Source organism: Ptychodera flava, chromosome 7 (assembly GCF_041260155.1).
Source record: "Ptychodera flava strain L36383 chromosome 7, AS_Pfla_20210202, whole genome shotgun sequence".
Lineage (NCBI taxonomy): Eukaryota > Metazoa > Hemichordata > Enteropneusta > Ptychoderidae > Ptychodera > Ptychodera flava.
In genome coordinates, this window is record NC_091934.1 from 19004584 (window position 1) to 19026681 (window position 22098).

The 22098-nt window shown below is 36.5% G+C and overlaps 2 protein-coding genes across 4 annotated transcripts in view; one reads left to right on the top strand and one right to left on the bottom strand.

Annotated features, from left to right (window-relative positions):
• The window catches only part of LOC139136950 (polycystin-1-like protein 2), a 31055-nt gene extending 22768 nt beyond the window's left edge, over positions 1 to 8287 (top strand). Inside the window, exons 5-12 of the mRNA XM_070704819.1 lie at positions 153 to 214; positions 401 to 491; positions 3028 to 3353; positions 3767 to 3869; positions 4514 to 4641; positions 5836 to 6064; positions 6740 to 6831; positions 7112 to 8287. Of these exons, the coding sequence (XP_070560920.1) occupies positions 153 to 214; positions 401 to 491; positions 3028 to 3353; positions 3767 to 3869; positions 4514 to 4641; positions 5836 to 6064; positions 6740 to 6831; positions 7112 to 7195 (1115 nt within the window). The 3' untranslated portion in view covers positions 7196 to 8287. The remainder of the gene's footprint in view (positions 1 to 152; positions 215 to 400; positions 492 to 3027; positions 3354 to 3766; positions 3870 to 4513; positions 4642 to 5835; positions 6065 to 6739; positions 6832 to 7111) is intronic.
• A 2325-nt stretch (positions 8288 to 10612) lies between these two features.
• LOC139136951 (rho guanine nucleotide exchange factor 10-like) overlaps positions 10613 to 22098 on the bottom strand; it is a 60977-nt gene continuing 49491 nt past the window's right edge. For all 3 annotated transcript variants that reach the window (XM_070704821.1, XM_070704822.1, XM_070704820.1), the window contains 5 exons: positions 20509 to 20822; positions 19996 to 20147; positions 19296 to 19438; positions 18696 to 18870; positions 10613 to 18130 (listed from right to left, as the gene is read on the bottom strand). In XM_070704821.1, the coding sequence (XP_070560922.1) occupies positions 17496 to 18130; positions 18696 to 18870; positions 19296 to 19438; positions 19996 to 20147; positions 20509 to 20822 (1419 nt within the window). In that variant the 3' untranslated portion in view covers positions 10613 to 17495. The remainder of the gene's footprint in view (positions 18131 to 18695; positions 18871 to 19295; positions 19439 to 19995; positions 20148 to 20508; positions 20823 to 22098) is intronic.

Here is a 22098-nt window from a genome sequence, read left to right on the forward strand (position 1 = left end):
TACTTTGTTTGTTCAACCTGGAATCGTTTTTACCCACAGTGCTTCCCCATTCCTCAAGCAATTTCTGATTGACTTCAGACAAAAGTTATTTATTTTAGAAATTACCTTTGTTTTCCTTTGCCTAATTAATGCATCCTACGATACGGACGAAGCTTTGGCAAGACCTTTCTTTGATGATTCAAATGGAAAGAAGACCAATGTGTCCGTATCCCAGGTTAGTAAAAATGCAGAATTTCAGGTAAATTCTTTTCTGAATCGATGTTCACTTGCTTTCAAAGTACAAATCATGGAAGTGAATGAATGCAATATGATGCTGTCATTACAACAAACACCGCAATCACTTAAAATTTTCGATAAAAAAATGCTAACTCTGGGATTTTCCTCCTTTCTTTCATGATAGATTGTAGACAAGTTTATTAGGACATTTGATGCGACCAAGGAACTAATTAACGTAAATGTTTCAGCAGAAGAAAGCAAAATCTTAGCGCAAGGTCAGTGATATATTTTCTGAAATGTTTGATTTATTTATTTATTGATTTACTTTCACCTTGTTCCGGAGTGTATGTATGTAAATCGTAGTTGAGAACTGTTGCATCGTGCTTTGAAGCAAATTATTTTACTCGTGTTTCATGTTCCATTTGTGTGTGCGTGTGTGTGTGTGGGGGGGGGGGGGTAGGTAGGCAGTTAGGTAGGTGGGCATTAGGCAGTTAGGTAGGTCGGTAGGTAGGTAGGTAGGTAAAGTTCTATCGAATCTGGAAATAGTTGTATACAACGATATTGGCTGCTGTGTATTTCACGGGTCAATTCGTAAATATAAAATGAAAACAACAATAGGCTAAGTATACAACATTGAAGAACGCCAATAGGGCATCAGTAATATGTTGAACAATTTTTAGTTCGTACACATGACTTGACATCGGAATTAATTTCATATAATATTATAAACATTTTCCCTTTCACTCCACCTTTCAAAAGAATATACCAAAGTCTTTGGCGTCTAAAGATGTAAAAAGCCTTATAAAAATCGACAAGTGCGCAGTAAAATTTGCTACGTTCTCGTGACAAATACTTCTAAATAATTGACTGTAGAATAAATATGTTGTCCTTATTTGAATAGCCACGACCCAAACCAGCCTGTGATTCGTCAATAACTCCAAGCGCATCCGCCCCAAAACAGACGACTGCTCAAAAGTATTGTGAAAACTTTATACTGAGGATACTTAATAAGGATATACCTCTGTAGCTTAATAGGTCCCTTCTGTGGAGAGGAATGGTGATAGCTTTTGACCAATCCTCGGGAAAATATTCAAGAATCAAGAAGTCTGTTAAACAAAACATGTAAATATGGTACCAGGAAATGACTTGTAGACTTTAAGAATTCACCTTAAAGACTGTCTGGTTTTACCATGTTTACGTTTTCCAGACGCCTTGAAAATCTCGTCATGGAAAATGAGGCGATTTAAGATATTCTAATCTACTTCAGAATTACCAGAAATACTATCAACAAAGTCTAAAAAACCACCCAAGTCGCCTCTGAGGAAAATATCATCATCTTCTGATGTATCATTTGTTAGCAAATTTCTAAAATGATTAACCCTCTGAGCGCTGTAATTTTCTCTCACCAAAATTTTAGTGAAAATTTTACCAATTTTTCTGTAATTTTTTGATAATTTTGGACCAAATGGACATCACATTTCATTGGCTACAGTTTTTTCTCAACATTTTCGCAAAAATATGAGAAAAATTTACTTTGGTTTATTTTATAAAGGGGACAAAAATAGACATACCCAATTACACTTGAAAATATCCCGGGACTGCTTTGTGTCTTAGAAGGCGAGTGTCGCCTATTTGATCTTTTTCAGTATATAAATTCGCTTTTTGTTGCGACAAACATTTTAAAATCTTTACTTGCATCTTATTACAGTACAAAATGCTTCTGAAATTTCTCAATAAATGATACTTCTTATTCTTTAACTAACTGCATTCTTCATCGAACTAAGGAGGCTGTTTACAATAATTTGCCACTGTGACTGTTGAAGACACTTTGTTGACCATATTACATTTTTCAGCTGCAAACATAAACGCATCCCCCAATTTATCAATACAATTACAGATACTTGAATGTGGGTCTTCAATCATATCTTCTAGGCTTTCTTTATTTCTCTTGATCTTGCATTTGTCGAAATTCTCTCCTGGTTCTTCCGCTATGCCATACAATCGCACATTATCTCTTCGCAAGAAAGATTCTAACCAGTCAGTGTCATCATCAAGATGATCAGTACGTTCAACAATGTATTAGAGCTTTTGTTAAATGGTGGATAAGTCTAATACTGTAACGTGATGGTTTTCTTTAAATTCGCCCAGTTCTTAACTGCACCAACAAACTGTTTTACAAAAGAATTTCTAGATAATTTGAAAGCAACATAAATTTCAAAGATAAAATCTCCCGAAGCGATATTAATCGAATGCGCATAAACTATTCCAAAGAACTTTTAGATAATTTGAAATCAAGATCTATATTTCAATAACATCAATCAATGCACTTGATTTTAAGATGAAAGTTAAATTGGTAGGCAACCACTGGCAAGGACGCTTTCCAATGAAATTTTAGAATTTTTTTCATTTTTGCAGATTTCAACATAACTGTGAAATTGGTGTATCTATGCATAATGAGTAAACAAGTGTGCCTGGAAAAGGAAATAAAATGAAATGAAATGAAATGCTTTTGCAATTTTGTTTTGGAATTTTCTAACTATAGTTCGCTTGTAAAATATTCATGGCAAAGTAGTTTCATGAGAATATAAATGAATCAGGTATTAAGAAGCTAATTGCTAATTCAAATATTTGCATCCTCCTTGTTCATACTCCTACAGTGAAATTATCATCGTTATTATGCCACTTACATGTATCAAACATGTCCACTTCTCAAGTTTTTCCTCACCAATTAATATATGTATCTGGTGTATTCATATCAAGTTTTCCAGCTGAATAAACCAGAATCATATATTGATTTGCTCGACCCAGCAGACATACTCCAGTCAATGGATGAAGCGATAGAGGTTATTAGCAACATGCCGGCTGAAAATGGCCAAAACAATGGCGACGTGGATTTGCTGACAAAATCATTGCTGAAGACAACAGATGACCTGGCAACGTTTGTTCTACGCAACACCGAACCAGGTAGCGGCCCTGTGGTGTTGGAAACCCCTTCAATTCTTTTGAACTTGGACTCTGACTCTATACAGGAACTCACCAACACTTCAATAGACATGGGAGATGGACATGGATTTAGCATTCCACCAGTGGACACACTTTTCTCTAACTGGACGTCTCAGCAGCCGATCGGCAGAATTGTAAGTTGACGCTCATGTTCATTTATGAGGAACAGAGATATGGGAGTAAAAGCATTACAAATTTCTTGGTGAGGGGAATTTTTACTTTATTGTCTGCACACACTGGTCTAGTGTGTGAGTAAAACTGAAGGTCTGTAATTCTGACCGATACTACGATTAAAACTTAGACAAGGGGATATGTTTACACATATACACAGTGACGTTTTGTTGGATTATCTCTTTATAGTTGTCTTCTCTCAATATTAAACGGTTTCCTAGTATAAGGAGAGCAAATACACTGGATTACCTTTTTTAAGTTTCCAAAATTTTTGAATTCCAAAGGCAAAACATGTTATGGATCGATTTTTTTATCACGCCAACTTAGTGAGCATTTGAATTGCTGACACATTCAACTCTTATTTCATTCATGACAGATTAAACGGTTGGTTAGAAGATCGTTTCCTCATGGTGATAAGGCTAATGAATATGACATACTGAGTATGTCACTTACTGACGCAGAATTAAATGAAATAAAAGGTAAAATAATATTACCGCAGTATCTAGCACTGCTTCTAATTAGACATTCGTATTTACTATGCATATATAGAATTATCTGCTATCATTCCTGATAGTGATAGATCCGATATCAAAACCAGAATGTCTTTTGCTGGCCTGAGATCTTCTATAAGACTAGTGCAGTTAAATCCAATACATACTTGCTATAATAAAAACTGTATGGCACCGATTCGCTTAGAGTAAACATAATAGTCGGCTTAATTTATCCTTCCAAATAGCAGTTGTACAGTAAACCAAGTTAAGTTGTTCCAATTTTCTGTTACGTGCTGTTATGTTTACGAAGCACTAGAATGCATTTTTGTACATCACATACCAGCTTATTGAAAGCAATGGACATTTGACTAAACTTGGCTTCAGAAGAACTACCTCCATTCGAGCTTACACTCATACGGCATCTATTCACCTAGTGAAGACGTCAGTAGTCAGAGCCGCTGGGCTAACTTGTCCACCTCTATAATGGGGTTGTTCAATAAGCTAGTAAAGTTTTTGCACTTTTTAAAGTAGTCTGACATCTGGCAATCAAAAATGGAGAATTAGTTAATACAATTCCTTCGAAAGGTAGTAATAGAGTTCAAATGACAAAGCTTTGCATTTTCAACACTCAGTTAATGGCACAAAAGAAGATATCGCTATCATATTTGCCTGCGATTCCCAAGCACAGGAAACACTTGTCCTGTTAGAAGGCGTGTACCTTAAATTGGATGATGTCACCCACTTCAGATTTCAAGTAAATGTAAGTTCAATCGTCTACTTTTTGTCAACCTAGTCTTGAGCGAACATTTATTAATGCCCGTGACAGCTTTCATTATCATGTACACTGGTAAAAACCATTGGTCACAAGCTGATTCAATACTTTACACTTGACAGTAAATTCCCAGGCTATATGATGGTGCAATATATTAATACGGATTTTAAAAAATATCCCCCGAAAGGGATGCTGAATAAATGCAAAGACCTGATATTACCTATATATGGAAAAAAATGTCTGTGCTTTGATTAAAGGCCATATAAGACTTACACAAGTGTAATTTCCCGGGCTTGCTCTTAAACTACTTACCCACACACCTTTAAAAATTCCGCATTGATGCAAAATAAAGAATTTAATTAATCTGGCAGTTTCATGAGTAAACAAAGATAATTTCCAATTCTATTGCCGTTCTATAGTTATTCCGCAAGACTGTTGGTGGAATGATGTCTAAATATGATTTTCAAGGGATTATCTATACTTGGCTTAAGCTACAAGCAAGGCGAGGTTACTCAAACTAGCCTTAGCTTCACTGCGACACCACGCTGTTACTCAAAAATCTCGTAGCAACCTCTTCATCTGTTGCCGCAAGAACAGTCAGTGTTTCAAGCAACTTACGAGTGACATGCCAGTCGCTTCAAACAAAAAGTCAGACAATAGGATTCAAATACCATGCATCTCATTACGCCACATATACCGAAACGTCGCTTTCAGGCCATACATTGCTTCTCGCTTCTAGCGTAAGTTATTACTGGAGACAGACATGTTTTGGAGGACAATATGATGACTATTCCCCTTGGAAGAATGAATGAGGAATAACGTAGGACAAGCAAGCCTATAAGATGTTTTTGAACAATTACTGTCCGAAGGAAAGCCTAGAGTATTGGATCTTACCGTACCAGATAAGCGGTGCACGCTGATGTACTAAATTACGTTTGTCTCTCATTAAGTTAACGCTCTAGCTGTGCCTTGCGCAAAAACGTGTGCATCCTTTTTTGCATATCATACGGACCACACACTTACCGCACGCATCACATGAATGTATCACATTGAAATACATCTTAATCAATAGTTCGAGTTGAACGATGCGTAATTATGTAGTCATTGTACTATAAATAACTTTTTAGCAATACAGGGACAATTGGAATTTCAAAACTGTTATTCTTATGTTATTTTTCACAGATCACACACTTGTTCCACGCAGTTATTATCCATTTGGAAAGTTCACACCCAATGTCTGGAAATGCTACTGCCTATATCTTCGATGACGTGGTTGAGTATTCCAGCAACTACAGTGGTTACCGGTTTTCTGTTGATGTCCAGTTTGGTGATGGCGATTCTAGTATTTTTATCCCAGAGCACGTTGTTTTTGTGACAGGAGGGTATTACTTGACGTTCACACTGCCATCGAGTAAGTGGCCCAGTTCAATGTCTCTTATTTCTTGTGTGTGTGTGTGTGTGTGTGTGTGTGTGTGTGTGTGTGTGTGTGTGTGTGTGTGTGTGTGTGTGTGTGTAAGAGAGAGGGGGTATGGGGAGCGCGCACCTCATGACATAGTTTAATACATACAGAGATACAATAAGTATGAACATAAAACAGAAAATAGCTGAAAAGTCTTGTGTCTGAAAATTTCACCAGGCAAAAGTACTTACCGAGAAAAAATACTCAGTAATTCAGGATTTGAAAGGGTGTAAACGCTGCTTAACATGAAAGTCTACATGTAACAGTTTGAGTAATGCGGCATTTCGGTATTTTCAATTTCGATGTTTGAATAGTTTTATCATAAAAGTAACGCGTTTTGGCTGAGTAAAACAAAAGTGCTGATGAATTGCACTGTTAAAATATGTTTTCCTAAAGGTATAAAACAAAAGGAGATATGTAATAACCCAGGAAGCGCATAACGATTATATTTCTTATGTGATTTATGAATTTGTCAGTTTTCTACTTGACTTTTTTTAGCAAAGTCGATGTAGAATGTTTATGAGGTTTGATAAAACAAAAGAAAAGTGCATGACACAATGTTAATGTTATTTTTATAATGTGTTGAAAAACATAGGCCGCTTGATAAATGTCTTGTTTTTATTGTAGAGCAAGATCTCAATTTCGCTGTGAGTATCAAGCACGTGACTTGTAGTTATCAGAATGAAGAATCTGGTACCTGGAAGAATGACGGTTGCAAGGTAAAGATTAAACTACATTATAACAATGCCTTAACTGTTTCAAAATGAATATTTCCTGAATTTACAGATATCCATGTTAAAATGTAACGTACTTTGTAAATGAAAATACATGCAACGCACACAAGTACTGGTTTTGCTCTTACATCAAAACATTTTCGTATCATTTCTCCCACGAGTGTCTACACTAGTCTGATAAAGAACGTGTGACACATTTCAAGAAATTATATTTAATCGAACATTTCAACATTGCAAAGTCAATAAGTCCTGTTCTTTTCCCTAGGTATCACCAGCATCGAACATGACATCAACTGTTTGCCTGTGCAATCATCTGACAACGTTCACGACAAGTATCGAAATGGAATAGCTACTGCACAATTGACGAAGTGCTTATGTTGATACACAGGAATACCTGTTGATAACAGTAAAAAATTGGCCGACTAGCGGGAAATACAATACTCGTTAAAATAAAGAATACGGTAAAATACTAACCGACCAGCGGGAAATAAAACACTTGCAAAGGAGAGCGAGTATTGTATTTCCCGCTAGTCGGCAAATTTTTTACTGTATTCATTTACACTTGCTGCAGTTTTATCCCTCTTTTGAGGTAGTTTGTAATTTTTACCTATTGATAAGATTGGTGTAAGTGTTAGTTCGATATACACCTAGAAAACCGAATTCTCTAGTGTCAAGCTGGATGCAATCCTCATCAATGTTCCAATTTTTGAGTGGTGTAATTCTCAGCAGTTTGTAGGAATACTACAGTGTTATATGTGGCATGAATTTATATCGTTTTCAAGAGGTAAAGATATCACTTGCTTGTACCTTCAGTGTTGTGATTCAGACATATTATAAATAATTTGTGACGAAGAAGCTGCTATATGAATGGAGCTTGTTTCTGATGTTTTAAAGTTTTATTAAGGTTTCCAAATCGTAATCGTTGATAAGGAAGTTTAGTCAGTGTTTATCTGATAGCAGTGACGTAAATTCATTTGTGGGACCACATTTCAATCTGGTTACGGTAGTTACAGTTGCTGCTATTAACTTTATTAAATGTTTGAAAAATTCAAAGCTCTAAGTTTTGAAACAAGTCTCAGCTTAACAGACAAATTATTCGTTCAAAATAGAATGATCAACCTGTGAAGTTATACCTAGAATGCACAGTTAAGACGTACAAAATTTGCCACAAGTTATGAACACAATATTTTTGATGTTTCGGCTAGTTATCTCTCATTATGTTGTGTCCCACTTTTGGTAAAGTAATAAAAATGACCATTTAGACTTCAGAATTGCATTTAAAGTTTCCTATTCGGTTGTTTAAATACTCGTAGACATTCATAATAGTAAAGCTTCAGAGGTGTACGTTATCCTGAAGTTTGGACTCAAACTTTAACATTAAAGTCGTAGACAAATATGGTATCATGTTTAAAATGTCAGATGTTGGTAGTAAATCGTTTGCATATTTTTACCTAAAGAAGCTAAAAACCAATCAAGAGAAACAAAATTTAAGCAAAGATGAAGTCGTTTTAGATTATATTGACTATCTCATTCATCTATTGTCATTTGTTTTGACAAGTAATATAGTTAGTTGACCTTTCAATATTCGAATTGTGGCACGTTTTCATCCCTTTGATATGACGTCGAAGATAAGTTCTTTATGGTTCATGCTCAACAAAGTCATTAGAATTGTTATCAACTAATATTACAGTTTTCTGTTATTATGTTAAAATGTACATCAGAACACGATTGGAACTAATTTGGGGTAATTAGATATCGTATTGATGTTGGTTTAATCAGCAAATGTAAGCTCATCTAATTTTCCTTTTTGCAATTTACTTATTTTTATCAGTAATTTGTAATATCTCTACTTTCAGCTATGGCACCTATCACTTTTGATGAAGTCGAACAATTAAAATATCCAATTATCCAAAATTAGTTCGAATCGTGTTTGAATGAAAACATTTAATACCAACATCGCGTTCCTTGTCATTTAGCCTGAGAATCAATAGACCTAGCAATGCCAACCACGTGATTATGTTTTTTTGTATTGGAGCTAGGGAGGCAATTCCTCGGGTCTAATGAATGTATGGTGACTAAAACGCGTTTATTTTTTTCATCAAAGGTCACCACACCCCTGATCAATTGACGTCTCACTTTACGAATTACCCTCTGCCCGAACTTAGATATACAGATGTGTACTACTTTTATTTAATACATTTCTATGTCGGTAAAGACATTTTTACACAATTGGAACTAATTTGGGATAATTGGATTTTCATATTTTGCAAATTTCTCAAAAGTGTTAGGTGCCATACAGCTGAATGTTACAATATCGCAAATTACTCATAAAATCACGTTTGTAATGTAAAAGAAAAGCAGATGAGATAACGTTTGTAGATTAAATCGACATTACTTCACCTTCCAATTATCACAAATTAGTTCCAATCGTGTTTTTAGAAACCTATCGGACAGACAATATCTTGACCTTCATTTTTCAAGTGTTTTTGTTAGAGCTAGCTTTTTTTAAGTTCACAGAAATTTTGCAGTCAGCTTTTCACTCTTGACGAGTACCTCGCTCAGTTTCCCCAAAATGGTTACTTGTTTTCCCTTAGGGTGCATGTATCCCCGAGTAAATAGAAATATAGAGCTTGGGCTAATTGAAAGCTGAGACCCTAAAAGTGATTATTTTTGGGCGAGCTGATGCATTTATTTAACCTTCTATACTTTTGACTAAAAATAATTTAAATATGACAATTTCTTATGTTTTCGCTTCTGAACATGAAAAGTTGGGTCACTTTTGCATATGTAGAGCAGTTTGGTGACGTCACTCAGATGATTGCTTAAAATTTCCATCAACATAGCATCTGGCCATTACCTGACCAGGTATGGATAGGTGTGCACAGAACTGGTCCAAAGAAAATGGAATGTATCATTTACATATATGAAATGCACATCCTGTATCCATGATATTATAGTTTAATTTCTTAGTGTGAGTTAATGATTTTTGCAATATTTCTCAAGGATCTGTACATACATCTAAGATTACATAATTCAGGATGCATTCTTACTTTACATGTTCTCTTACTAATTGTTGCCATAGATACGCCTTGCTTCTCTGGAGGAGGCTGGAATACACATCAATTCCTTCTCTCTCACAATAAACTCCTTTCCTGTCCATCTATGAATGTTCTTGAATTCTGAATCCACACTGTAGGATTCCAACAGCAAGTTAATAGTGTTGCAGCCTGGAATTTTAAACCTGGGGACACTGTGTCCCATTCCCATTTACTTTTTGGGACATTTTGCACATTTTGGGGACAACATGCATCAGTCATGGATCAAATTTTGTATTATTTTATGAAAACTTAGCTTCAAAAACAAAATTCGAGCTACAAGGATCCCGTCGCCTTGCCTGAATGTCAGTTCCCATTGTAGCAGTATACCGTATCTACCTCCAATTAGAGCTCAGTCAGACTACAAGCAAGTTAATATACTCTAGTGCAGCAGCATTTTAATTACTTTTAATCATTGTTCCAAAAGTACGTAAATATATTAGCCTCAAAATATCATGCAAAACAAAGGTCATCGTCAGTAAGAGGTATTACTTGCAGACTGCACCCATTGCACACAGTTGACTACTTGTTGCGCCCAAGGCAACCAACAGTACGTGAGAATGCGGGACACCGGGTTCCGTTTTGGGACATTGTCACAAGGGCTGCAACACTGTTAATATGCACTCCCCACAGACATATAATTTAGCCAATCGTTCAAGTTTCACAAACTCTCTTTGTTTCATGGAAAGTTTATTTCTGGACTTGGTACATTTATTTTTACAAGGCACCACAACCTAAGCATGGACAGATCTCTCTTGCGTTTTTTTTTCTGATGACGATCTTGGAAACAGAAATTCTTCCAAGACTGATAAGAAAAGGAGTTGATCAAAGGATATGTTAACATAAATGATATACAGATCAAAAGAAAAAGCGCACATTCTTGAAGGAAATAGACGTTCCAGTTAATTTACAAAAATATGTTTGACAATTTTGATGGTCTAATATTCTTGGTTATTTACAAGATACATAAGAATACTGACAGAAATGCATTGAAAAGACTTTAGGGCTGCTTTTTCCAAAATCTGACGTTGGAAAGGAGCTTTGGGGTGGTATTATCTTGTGGACACTATTCTGCTTGGGACCTTACAGTATGTATAACAGATGTACAGTATACTTGTCAAAAGATACCAAGTGGAGTTTGTGATGAAAATTGTACAGGTAAACACATCTCGGATTGGCCAACTCTGTAGCTTGTGACAAAATAGCTGATGTAAACTAGTCTCTGGTTGGTTGACTTACAAAGCACTTATTTTGTTTTCTTTATACAAACATCATATATAGCCTAACTGAAATTTGCATATTGTGGGTGTTAAGTAGAGCAGTAAACATATGGGGTAAATGATATTAAACAAAATGTCAAACATAAAATGCATATAAAAAATACATCAAAAATTGACTTTAAATTGAGCTTAAAAGCTTGTCAAAATTTAAACATTTATGTGACGAACTTGCTCCTCATAAAAATCATTTGAATACTAGTAGATGTAACTACTCTGTGTGGCAAATGTGAGGTCTACCTTACACCATGTGACCAAGACCCTCTGTTACTTTGTAAATCTTGCAGTCACTTTACGACTCTACCCATCAAAGCCATTCGATGCCCTCCCTTTTATTGCTGTATTTTGTGACAGTATCAACTTGTTGAGGTTTCAAAACGTCACACAGATTTGCAAAAACACCACAATTAAATAATTTTTACAAACATAGGGCCAAAGTCCCTGAAGCTACTATAGACATGGATACAAAATTAAGTATTTCCTGACTGTATGAAATTATCTCACTAAGGTCATCCTACGGACAAGTAAACTAAATATTAAAGCTGTCTGACCAGCGGTTTTGAAAGAACAAGCAACTCAACAGTTGACAGAGCTCTGTTGAGTTATGTAGAGAATAACCTTTTGTGACACATGTATTGATGAAGAAGGTGGATATCTTTGATTAACATTGTGAGTTCTGTTTAATAAGTTGAGACTGTACATACTCAGAGAAAGCACACTGAAGAGACAAAGGTTTGAAACTTAAGAAGTTCAAGGTCATCAAAAGCATTATAAGGAATCATGTTACACTTTCATTGCACTGTTTACACAGATTGCATAATTGCTATAAATAGCACATGAGGAATCTTTATACAGCCCAGCTTTACCATAAAAACTCTATCACTTTCACCACTCTTTTAATTGACCACTTTTTTTTTTCCTCAAAAAGTAATTTTATTTTATCCTTACCAAGTCAACCATAAATGGAAATTAGAACTTTCTCTATCTCTATCTCTATTGACTATTTTGAGCAATTTCTTTAGATAACATACAGGGCACAATAAATGACGGTTCAGAATATGTCAAAGTTGGGATTCAGGAAAGTTGCCTTTACATGTTTAATCCTCCAAGATGGTAAGCATTTCACTATGAACTGTCAAAAAAAGTTGAACTTTCTGATAATTCTACACTAAAATTATTTTGGCTTTGATGATTCCTAATTAATTCAATTATTTAAAATCATATTAATTATTTTTTTCTGGGTGAATTGATAGGGTTTATACAGTACAAGAATTACATACAATGTAAGTCAAATTTTGACCAAAAATGACAAAAAAATTCCTTAAAAATACAGATTTGCATATTTCATCACAATTTGAACAAGTCTCAGTTGGGTTACCCCTAGGGACCTGTATACCAAATAACAAAGCTGTCTGACCAGCGGTTATGAAGAAGAAGATTTTTTACCAAAAACACCTTTTTTGGCATTAATTTGCCTATTTTCAACAATATCAAAAAATTAAAAAAAATAGTTTCTCAAAATCGTATTTTTCATCTACACAACAAATATCAAATCAGTAAGTACTGCGGTTCTCAAGATATTTGAGTGGACGGACGCCTCACAAACGGACATACATACATACATACATACATACATACATACAGACTGACGACGGACGCCGGACGGATACCCATCCCAATAGCTTCTATAGACTATAGTCTATAGTAGCTAAAAAACAAACAAACTGGTACTTTTATGTTGCAGAACACTTGTAATTGATTACCAAAGTTATTGGTTTCCACGGCTATGAGTATTTTAATATCAACGAGCAGAGATTTAATCCACGCTGAGATCTGCATATGGCAGTCTTTCTGATACTATTTACTAACTAAATCTACTAGTGTCTCGGATCATACTCTGATGATAGACTTAGAGCTGTTAATTTCTGAGATAATCAGTAAGACTAGCTTTTTCTTGTTGTAGAATGGTAACATTTGCAAAATAGGAATCCAAATAAATCACTGGACCTCTTCATGAACATCCCTCATGTATGTTGTGTACTTTTCTCTGAATATCAATTACTTTTCAAGTTGCATGATTTGAGATTGTATGTCTTGTGTCACTGAGCAGGAATATCATCGTTTTCCCACAACGAATCAGAACAGAACTTATTCCTTCGTCTCCATTGTGACAGAGAAGTATGAACAGATGATTGATGAACATGTGTCAAGCAGCTCCTTGTGCCGTTCAGACACGATGCTGAATGAAAAATATGACTCTTCCCTTCGTTATGCGATAAACATACTAAATCATATATCTGGAGTGATTTTGGAGTGGTTTGAGTGATCTCTGAAAATATGAAAAAATTATGATGATGATGATGTTCCTCAAAAATTCATAGGCCAAAAGAGTATATCTAAGACGCATAGAGACTGAAAGATCCCTTGCTCTAGGGCGCTCTCTGTAGAACTCTCTAAGTACCCTCAAGCAATGGATCTTTCAGTGTAAGCTGTACCATGAATCAAGAATAACAAGACTGTAAGAAAACACACAACTCAGGACTTCAAACCGGGAATATAAAACGCCATAAGTTTATCTATTTGCTCCCATTTGGAGTAACAACAGCCTTGAAAACAAATCTTACACTTTTGTCAAACTCTCACAGGAAATATCTTAAAAATTCCTTCAGATATCAAGAAAATGTAAAATGGCATATATAAATCTGTAAGAATAAATTTTTAGCATACAGAACCGAATGTTGAAAACATAAGCGATATTTGGATTGCAAAAGGTCATAGTTTTGTCCGTATTCTTTGTTTAATGTCCTTGAGATATTTTTTCACAAACAAGGAAATATAACATGCTGAGTTTTAAAGAAATGTTTGAGCTACTACTTTTGCAGTTAAAAAAAACCATGATAATCTGACGACAAGTTCCAAAAATATGTTTTAGAAATAAAGGAACAGACATTATTGAAAAAAATGAATTACCATCCTTGGACAATTTCTTAAAAATTCAGCTAGAGATGAAGTTTCATGTCTATTACTAGGAGTACTAATCGGTAAATGTATTTGACCGATAACCCATAGAATGTCGTGAATTACGACAGGAAAAGCGATTTCATGATCAGCACATTTATATCATGTTTCAAAAAGACAACTGAACCAAAATATACAAATATAGTCCAAAATGTCAAAAATATGAACACTGGTATGATGAAAAAGTAAATGAATTTCTATTCAAAAGGTAATTCCCTCCCAAATGAATAAATTTGAAAGAAATAAACATAAAAACTTGAAAGTTGTGGAGGGCGCCCTCTCAAGGCCCTCGGAGATTAATGATATTTCATGTACATATTTTCATGTAGCATTGAAAAAACCAGGAAAATGTGTCTTGCTCAGCGCTAACATCTTACATATTCACTTAAGAAATAAAATAAGGTTACTCTTGTTTAAAATTATGTATGAAAATAGCAAAATCAATATAATACGCTAGCATTTGTTCCATAGGTTGATCTTTGGCAGTTTTGATATAAAAATTCAAAATAATACAATCTGCAAAAATTCTTATGGAGTTGTGAGTTTGAGTACACTAAAATTGTACATCAATGTGTTCACAACTTTAACAATTGCTAAGTTGAGAGTTCCCGTTTTCCAACAGGTTAAAACACAAAAATTAAAATTTGAGATCAGACACTCATGATGTGGTTCAAGGTTAAAATCCATTAAATTTGAGTATAGTTTTTCACTTTTTATCAACATTTCCTAATTTGGTTCAAAGAGACCCATACCTCACCTAGAATTTACATTATCTCAATTTCAAAGCTTCTGGTTTTGGACTCCCTGTGTTAAATCACAATATAAAAATTGAATTTTTTTTCCCAAGAAGACAGGAAGTCACGACATAAAACACATCATTGTCGCGTTTGTCAGCACAGGATTAATAGTTCTTTTGACATGGCGCTCTTTTAAACTTGTTTCTGTGAATAAATTCTGACCATTATTACTGAACGAAGTGAGAGCTCTGCACTAAGTACTGTAAAGAAGCAAAAATACTTCATTCAAGCGCCGCATAAGAAAGCACAGAATGACTTTGCAAAACAATGTTAAAAATGGCAGGCATGAAACTAAATAGATAATCAATGACAGAAAATTCACACACTCACAATTGAAGTTAATAACATGGCCGTCAGTTGCTGGGATATGAGCGTTTTAAATTTTCTTAATGTGTAAATTCTGTTTCATTGAGCTACACTAGGAATTCGAAGTTTCTGTCAGCCCTCAAATTTTTCAATTGCAAAAATTTTGTACGTGACAGGAATTCATGATGCTTGAATATTCAAGATTACACACTGGAAAGATGGGAGTTCTCACATCACAAAAAGTAGAATGTAATCATAGATATAATCACCCACAATCAAGCTGATATACGGTTCCCTTCGCGAATGCACCTCAGATGTTTGGACTTTCCAATTTTTACAATTCTTTGTTGATCTACTACTTGTGGGGGCTCATTTTGAAGTCCTTTGAGTAAGAAATCTTTTCACATTCTTCATTTTCAAAAGTCCAAAATTTTGTTTTTCCCCATAGAGTTTAACACAGGGATGGTGGCCATTTTGAATTGCAAATATCGATAATTTTTGGTTATTTATTTCTCTTGTACCAAACTTTGCACGGTGAACCCTGATGGCAGAATGATCGAAAGTTTCTTTTAGGAGAGTTTGAGCAAAAGTTCAAGTCTTTCACTCTTGCGGCATATACTACCTTCCATCATTTTTTTAGTTGAGATTTTATCCTTTTCAGCCTTGTTGGAACTACTACTGTTGCTATTTTTTTCACGGAAGTAAAATAAATTACCCATTCTATGATGTAAAACTACAGATTGTAGACACTTATATTCAAAGTGTGACACACATGTAGTTTCCCTTGACCTGTTCTCCCCTACCAATAAAATGGGTCAGTCCACCATTAAGCACAATAGGTTTACTGGTAGGCCAAACAATGGGTTTGGGTCAAACCATGATGGCGGAAGCGTTCAAACAAAGTGAACCACTCCTGTAGACTCTGAGCCCAGCTGGTTCATTTTCGGGAAGGCAGCGACTGACCACATGCGCTTTGTGATTTTCTGCGACACTATTGAAAACTGTCCGGCAATGAATGTGATACATCTAAACCATGCTTCCCTCCCTACTCCTCATGTTAAAGTGTTACAGATCCACTGAAAACGATACAGTTGTACCACATGTTTAATGCAGGAGGGGTGACACTTTGGTGCACAGATTGCTCTATTTGGCGTATTAAATTTCAAGACTTAAAAAAATTCATGCCAAAGGTTTAAAATAATTCAATGATGTACATTTTGGAATGACGTGATTAAAATTAAGTCCAATTGATGAAATTCTAAAAAAAAAGGAACCTGTGTAAAAGCCCTTTACAACCAACTCTATTTGCTTGCCTCTTATCCGACTCAATCAGATTAATTTGTACCCTGTTGGGGAAAAGACAAAATTCATAACCACGTTGTATGTACTGCCAGTGCAAATTTCATGACTTTGATCTGAAATGTACATTTGTGTTTCATATTACAACACTGCATGCTGCCATGTGAATTTCATTCCTAATTTACACACAAAACAAAAGAGTTTAAAAGTTGTCAGCAAAGTTAGATTTTGCTGTGGTGTCAGAAAATACAGCTGACTTTACACTGCCAGGCATACTTCCACATTAAGTGGATGCTATTTCAAAGGACACTGCCATGCGTTGACACAGACACAAGCAGTAAACATGTACATCATCCAATAGAAAAATTACCAGATTTTTTGGATGAACCTTTGGAAATAAAACTTTCCAGAATAAAATATTTTACAGCTATGTATCATTGTTATGTCCAATGCATAACATATCCATCACATATTATGAGTGTCTTTGAAGGAGTTTTTGGCAGATGAAAATTGTGACCACGTTAATTTACTATCTGTCCATTAAAAGCTACGCATTTCTACATAGAATGCTACACATTACAGTATGCTACATGATGTTTGTGTGAGCTGCTTTGCGAGGAAGGCTGTCCCCTTTGTGACTTTCAACAAGGCTAGGTTTCACATAAAATTCTGGACTTTACGTTGTACATCAAACATATTACACGAACACGGAGCGTGATGTACAGCATTTTGTCTGATTCTGAATAAGCCTGTCGGCTACAAAACGTCCAATTTGGAATTTGTCATGTCTTTTGTTTAACATCAAACATGACAGACTATATTTCTAATGTTGCTCATGCCTGATGACACAACCACTTTTACGCCACTTGCCACGTTATCAGCATTGGTTCTTTGTTCTTCCTTTCTTTGTCGTCTCCTTTCAGATACCAGTGTCCCTCGCCGCCAGAAACAACGAGCATTGGCGGTCCAACAGTGTCCCTCTGTTTGCTCTTTCGTGGTGATTTGGGAAGATTGAGGGAATCTGACTCGCCGGACTCGAGAAACACAGAGTCCTTCTGGTCGTCTTCTTCAGCTGTTTGTTGGTAGGTGCTGTCCTCCTCATCCGCAAACGTGAACGCCATATAATTCTGCGGCTTGGTGGCCATGGCAACAGTGGCTGCAGTGCTGGTGTCTTGAGTGATGTCAATCCCTTCCTCGCTGGTCAAGCTGAAAGTGTCCAGGTCCTCAGACCGCAGCAAGTCTGGCCGCACAAACTGCCAACCGGGCAGCTTCTTCCTCTGGGTGGCCACCAGGAACTTGACCGGACCGACATGAGTATGGTAGGCCACCCGAGCCGGGCCATTGATGAGTGGGACGCCCTCTAGCTGCGGGATTGGCAGATCAAGCAGTGCCCCAACGCTGGTGCCCACCCACAGGGAACCTTGACAGGCCAGCATGGATGTCACAGAGACGTGTCTGGCATGAAAGAAAGACTTTGTCCGGCTCTCAAGTCCTGAAAAAATAATGGTAAAGCACAGAATGTAACCAGATGAAACATTCAAAACTTAAAACACAACATGTACCCCTTGGAGTAAATGAAAACATATGTCACCATCCCCATTTCAATTTACTTATTTGTAAAATCCTCCATACTCAATATGAAGGTTATATCAACACATAACAGAACAATTTTTACTATTGTACACTGAGTGGTGTATCACAACCAAGTTATTCAACACTACAGACCATGATGACACTGATTTCGTATCTATCGACTTAATTATTATTCAGCCCTCCATCAGTCCAGTTATCCATCTATCCATGATGGCCATCAATCTATCCATCAATCCGCCATCTGTTTTATCTCCCATCCACTGCTCCATCCCATCGATCCATTTACCTATCCATTGACGTTTGTCTAGAGTTTACTCCGGGATTCAAAAATTGTCAAAAGGGTGTTTGTATCTATCTATCCATCCATTCATCAAGACACACAGAGAGGGCGCCATCACTACACTAACAAATGACCATAACATCTTTTTCACAAGGCAAACCACCTCAGTGGGACATCCACTTACCTTGGAACATTCTGCCAATGGGAGCAGCTATATTGATCTCTTGGAGATACTGCTGTGTTTCCGTGTGGAAGAGTCTAATAGTGGCTTTATTCTTCATGGATACCCAGACACCCACCCCAGCCCTCACCATAAACTGCACACACACCCTGCGGTCATTGTGTACGACAAAACTTGCCTGAAGAGAAAGAGAGAGATTGTCTTGTCATTCTGACAATCTTGACAATATTTCTCTCATCTTGTGCATAGATCGTTTTCTGTATTTATACCTTCCAAATTCACTTAATTATACAGGTAAGGTTTTTACAAATCAAATGGCATGGGGAAACTCTACAATTTCCTGAATATTTTGGTCTATGATCTGATCAGAAATTCAAAAAATATGTTGTCAGTCCTTTCTGGCTCTGGTACAAGCTGTGAAATATTCTCATACAAATTTCTTAAGCAGTCGAATTGAAAAAACATCACTTGTCAATATCCTATTGGAAGGGAAAAAACACGAAATTAAATTTGCAATTTTTGAATTTTGAAATGCATTAGAATATGTCCATCCAGGCACCACTGGAAATCTGCACACAGATCAAATTGGGTGAATACACTCACCTGTCTCTGTACGGTGTTGGCGTTGAGGATGAAGACGCCATTACCACTGGCACACCACATGCAGCCGGCGACCGGCAGTAATGACAGCACCGGCGCCGTGGTCAGGAGTGACACATGTGGTTCCTCCAACAACCAAACGCCATCTTTGAAAGAAATCAGGATGTTCATTTTATGGTTGATAATGTCGAGAAAGTCATTTTTACAACTTGGGGATCCACCAAAGAAAATGATATTGAGGGGAAGTTTTTATCAATCACTGAATTCGATTTGGAGGTTTTCTGAATCTCCATAAGAGCCTCTCCTTGAACCTGTTCACCCCCGATTCCCTGTAAAGTACGCCACAATCACCATTCATAACCATGGGTTTGGGCTAAACCATAGCAGTGAAAGAGTACCCAGTACTCAACATATTTCTGCAGGTGAAAAAAAGACTTCGGAATTTGGCTCAAAAAATGGAAAAAAATTGGATACTTAACTTTCTGTAGTGAAGGCTAAGAATATTTTACAGAATTAGTGCAAAATTAAAGATAAATATTTTTGCTTTATTTTGACAATTTTTAGCATTTCAGGAATTGGTCATATTTGGTGGGAACTTAACGAATAGGGAATGACTGCTATCAATAGAAATGGATACAACGGTAGCACCGTACTCTAACATATTTACAAGAAACGACTTAAAGTAACAAACGAAACCATCTACCTTTCATTCTCTTGAACACAACCAGGGTTCCATCATGAAGCCCGACAAACATTCTATTGGACAGAAATTTCAACGACGTAACTGCTGAAGGTGATACTTTGAACGTGAACACACACTTCCTCTCCTGGTCCTCACAGTTGAACACAGTAATCCTGAAATGAGATACTAAGGTTAGTGACCTATGACCTTCGCTCTGACCTTTAACCTATACAGTATGCAAGAACAACTTGCTGAGATATCTGCCCATGGTTTCTGACTTTGCCCAGGTAACCTGCCGTACTACTTTACCTCTTCTTGACCCCATTGCATAATCCTATTCTGAATATGAAACATCACATGACACACCAGTACAATAAAATAGAACAGGAAAATTAGAGCAGTTTTTTTACAATAATTCGGGAAAAAGAATGTGTGACAAGGTGAAAGGGCAAGAAAATTTAGTACAGCTATAAATGCTTATTTACCGCATCATAATATTGTGATTACTGTAGTCACGTTTTGAAAAACTCTTACCTCCCTGTCTCTGTGCCGACCCACATCGTTGCCTCTGGCAGGCAGAAGTCTGACTCTGACTGCTTGCGAGTTTTGGCGAGTTTGCTGACTCCCGGAACATACTCTATGCAGGAGACGAGAGCTTCGCCAGCCGGGAACGACTCCACTACATGCGGAGTGGGCGGATGGAATGACACAATACTGAGGATGGAGCGTTTCTGCTCCCCGCTGCTGACCCATATGGAACCCTCGTAGAGTCCCGCCTTGGTGATCTTCAAATGCTGCTTCGGGGACATGTCTGAGAACTCTAGGGGGCAGTATACAGCAGCTTGCACCTGGCAACCAGAACGACAAGTCTGTTACTGATACAGAATTTTAAGAGATATGACACCGACTAGCCAGCTAGGAAACTTAGAGGCAAATGTTGAAATTACATACGAGAGCACATGCAACATTTAGTAAATACCAACACACTCTCAATTGCAACAGAAAGTTGTAGAAAACAAATTATTATATTGTTATGCCAATGAACGATAAACGACCTATACACCACTGAATAAGATGAAACAAAACGGAAAGAAGTTGATGTTATTTATATTAATAAATGCATCTGCCGCCAATGTTTCTAGTCCATTTCTGTGAATTAAACCACTGCTGGCATGACAGTGCATGGCTGACACAGTACTTCGGTTTACTTTCACAGAAATTGGGCCAGCTTCACTGAGTGTGCAGATGCAATACAACGATGGGGAGGGGGGACTGCCAAGACGATGGATAAAGTAGTTTACAGGACACTTACTACGAAATCACTCCCACTAAGCCCTAAAAAGTTCTCTGTGTACTGCTGCAATTGAGAGTTTGAGAGTTGTCTTTTTAGTCCTGTTACCACACATGACAATCACATGGACACCACATGACAAACATGTGACTGACATGGGGGGAGGGGGTAATTTACATATACAGATGGTCAGTGTCACTAGCCAATCACATGCAGTGATAGACACATCACATGGAGCAGTTACTGTGTGTTGGTAGGTGTTCATCTTTACTCAACTAATGGGTAGAGTAGTTGGGAAATAAACAAGCATTGCCATGGTTACATGATAATCTTTGACGAGTCCAAACCTGACAAACCATGTTTACAAAATAGACAGAAAAAAAGGGAACATCCTCACCTAGGGCAAATATAAAGTTGCATGCATAAATTAATTAATTCAATAATAAGATAAATTACATAAATGTATATTGGGAAGAGGTATTACTGAATATGAATAGATAGTGAGAAAGCTTTCCAAAAGTGGGCTTTCATAAAATGCAAAACTCAAGACTTCATGAATTAATTTTGTCTTAGATAATGTCATTGTATTGGAAAACGACAGTCTGCTTAATATTAGAAAAAACTATGCAATGACACAAGAATAAATTGACAGAAGAACTATGAAAAGATAAACAAGATACTGAAAAATATTGCAAAAAGGAGAAAAAAGTAATACTGGAATCACATGTACTATTCAATATATTGACTGTGGTTTTTTTTCAACCTTTGAATCCAAATCTATTCTACAATTTCCAAGGATAAAGTAGGTCCTAATGCTTTGTATATAAATGGAA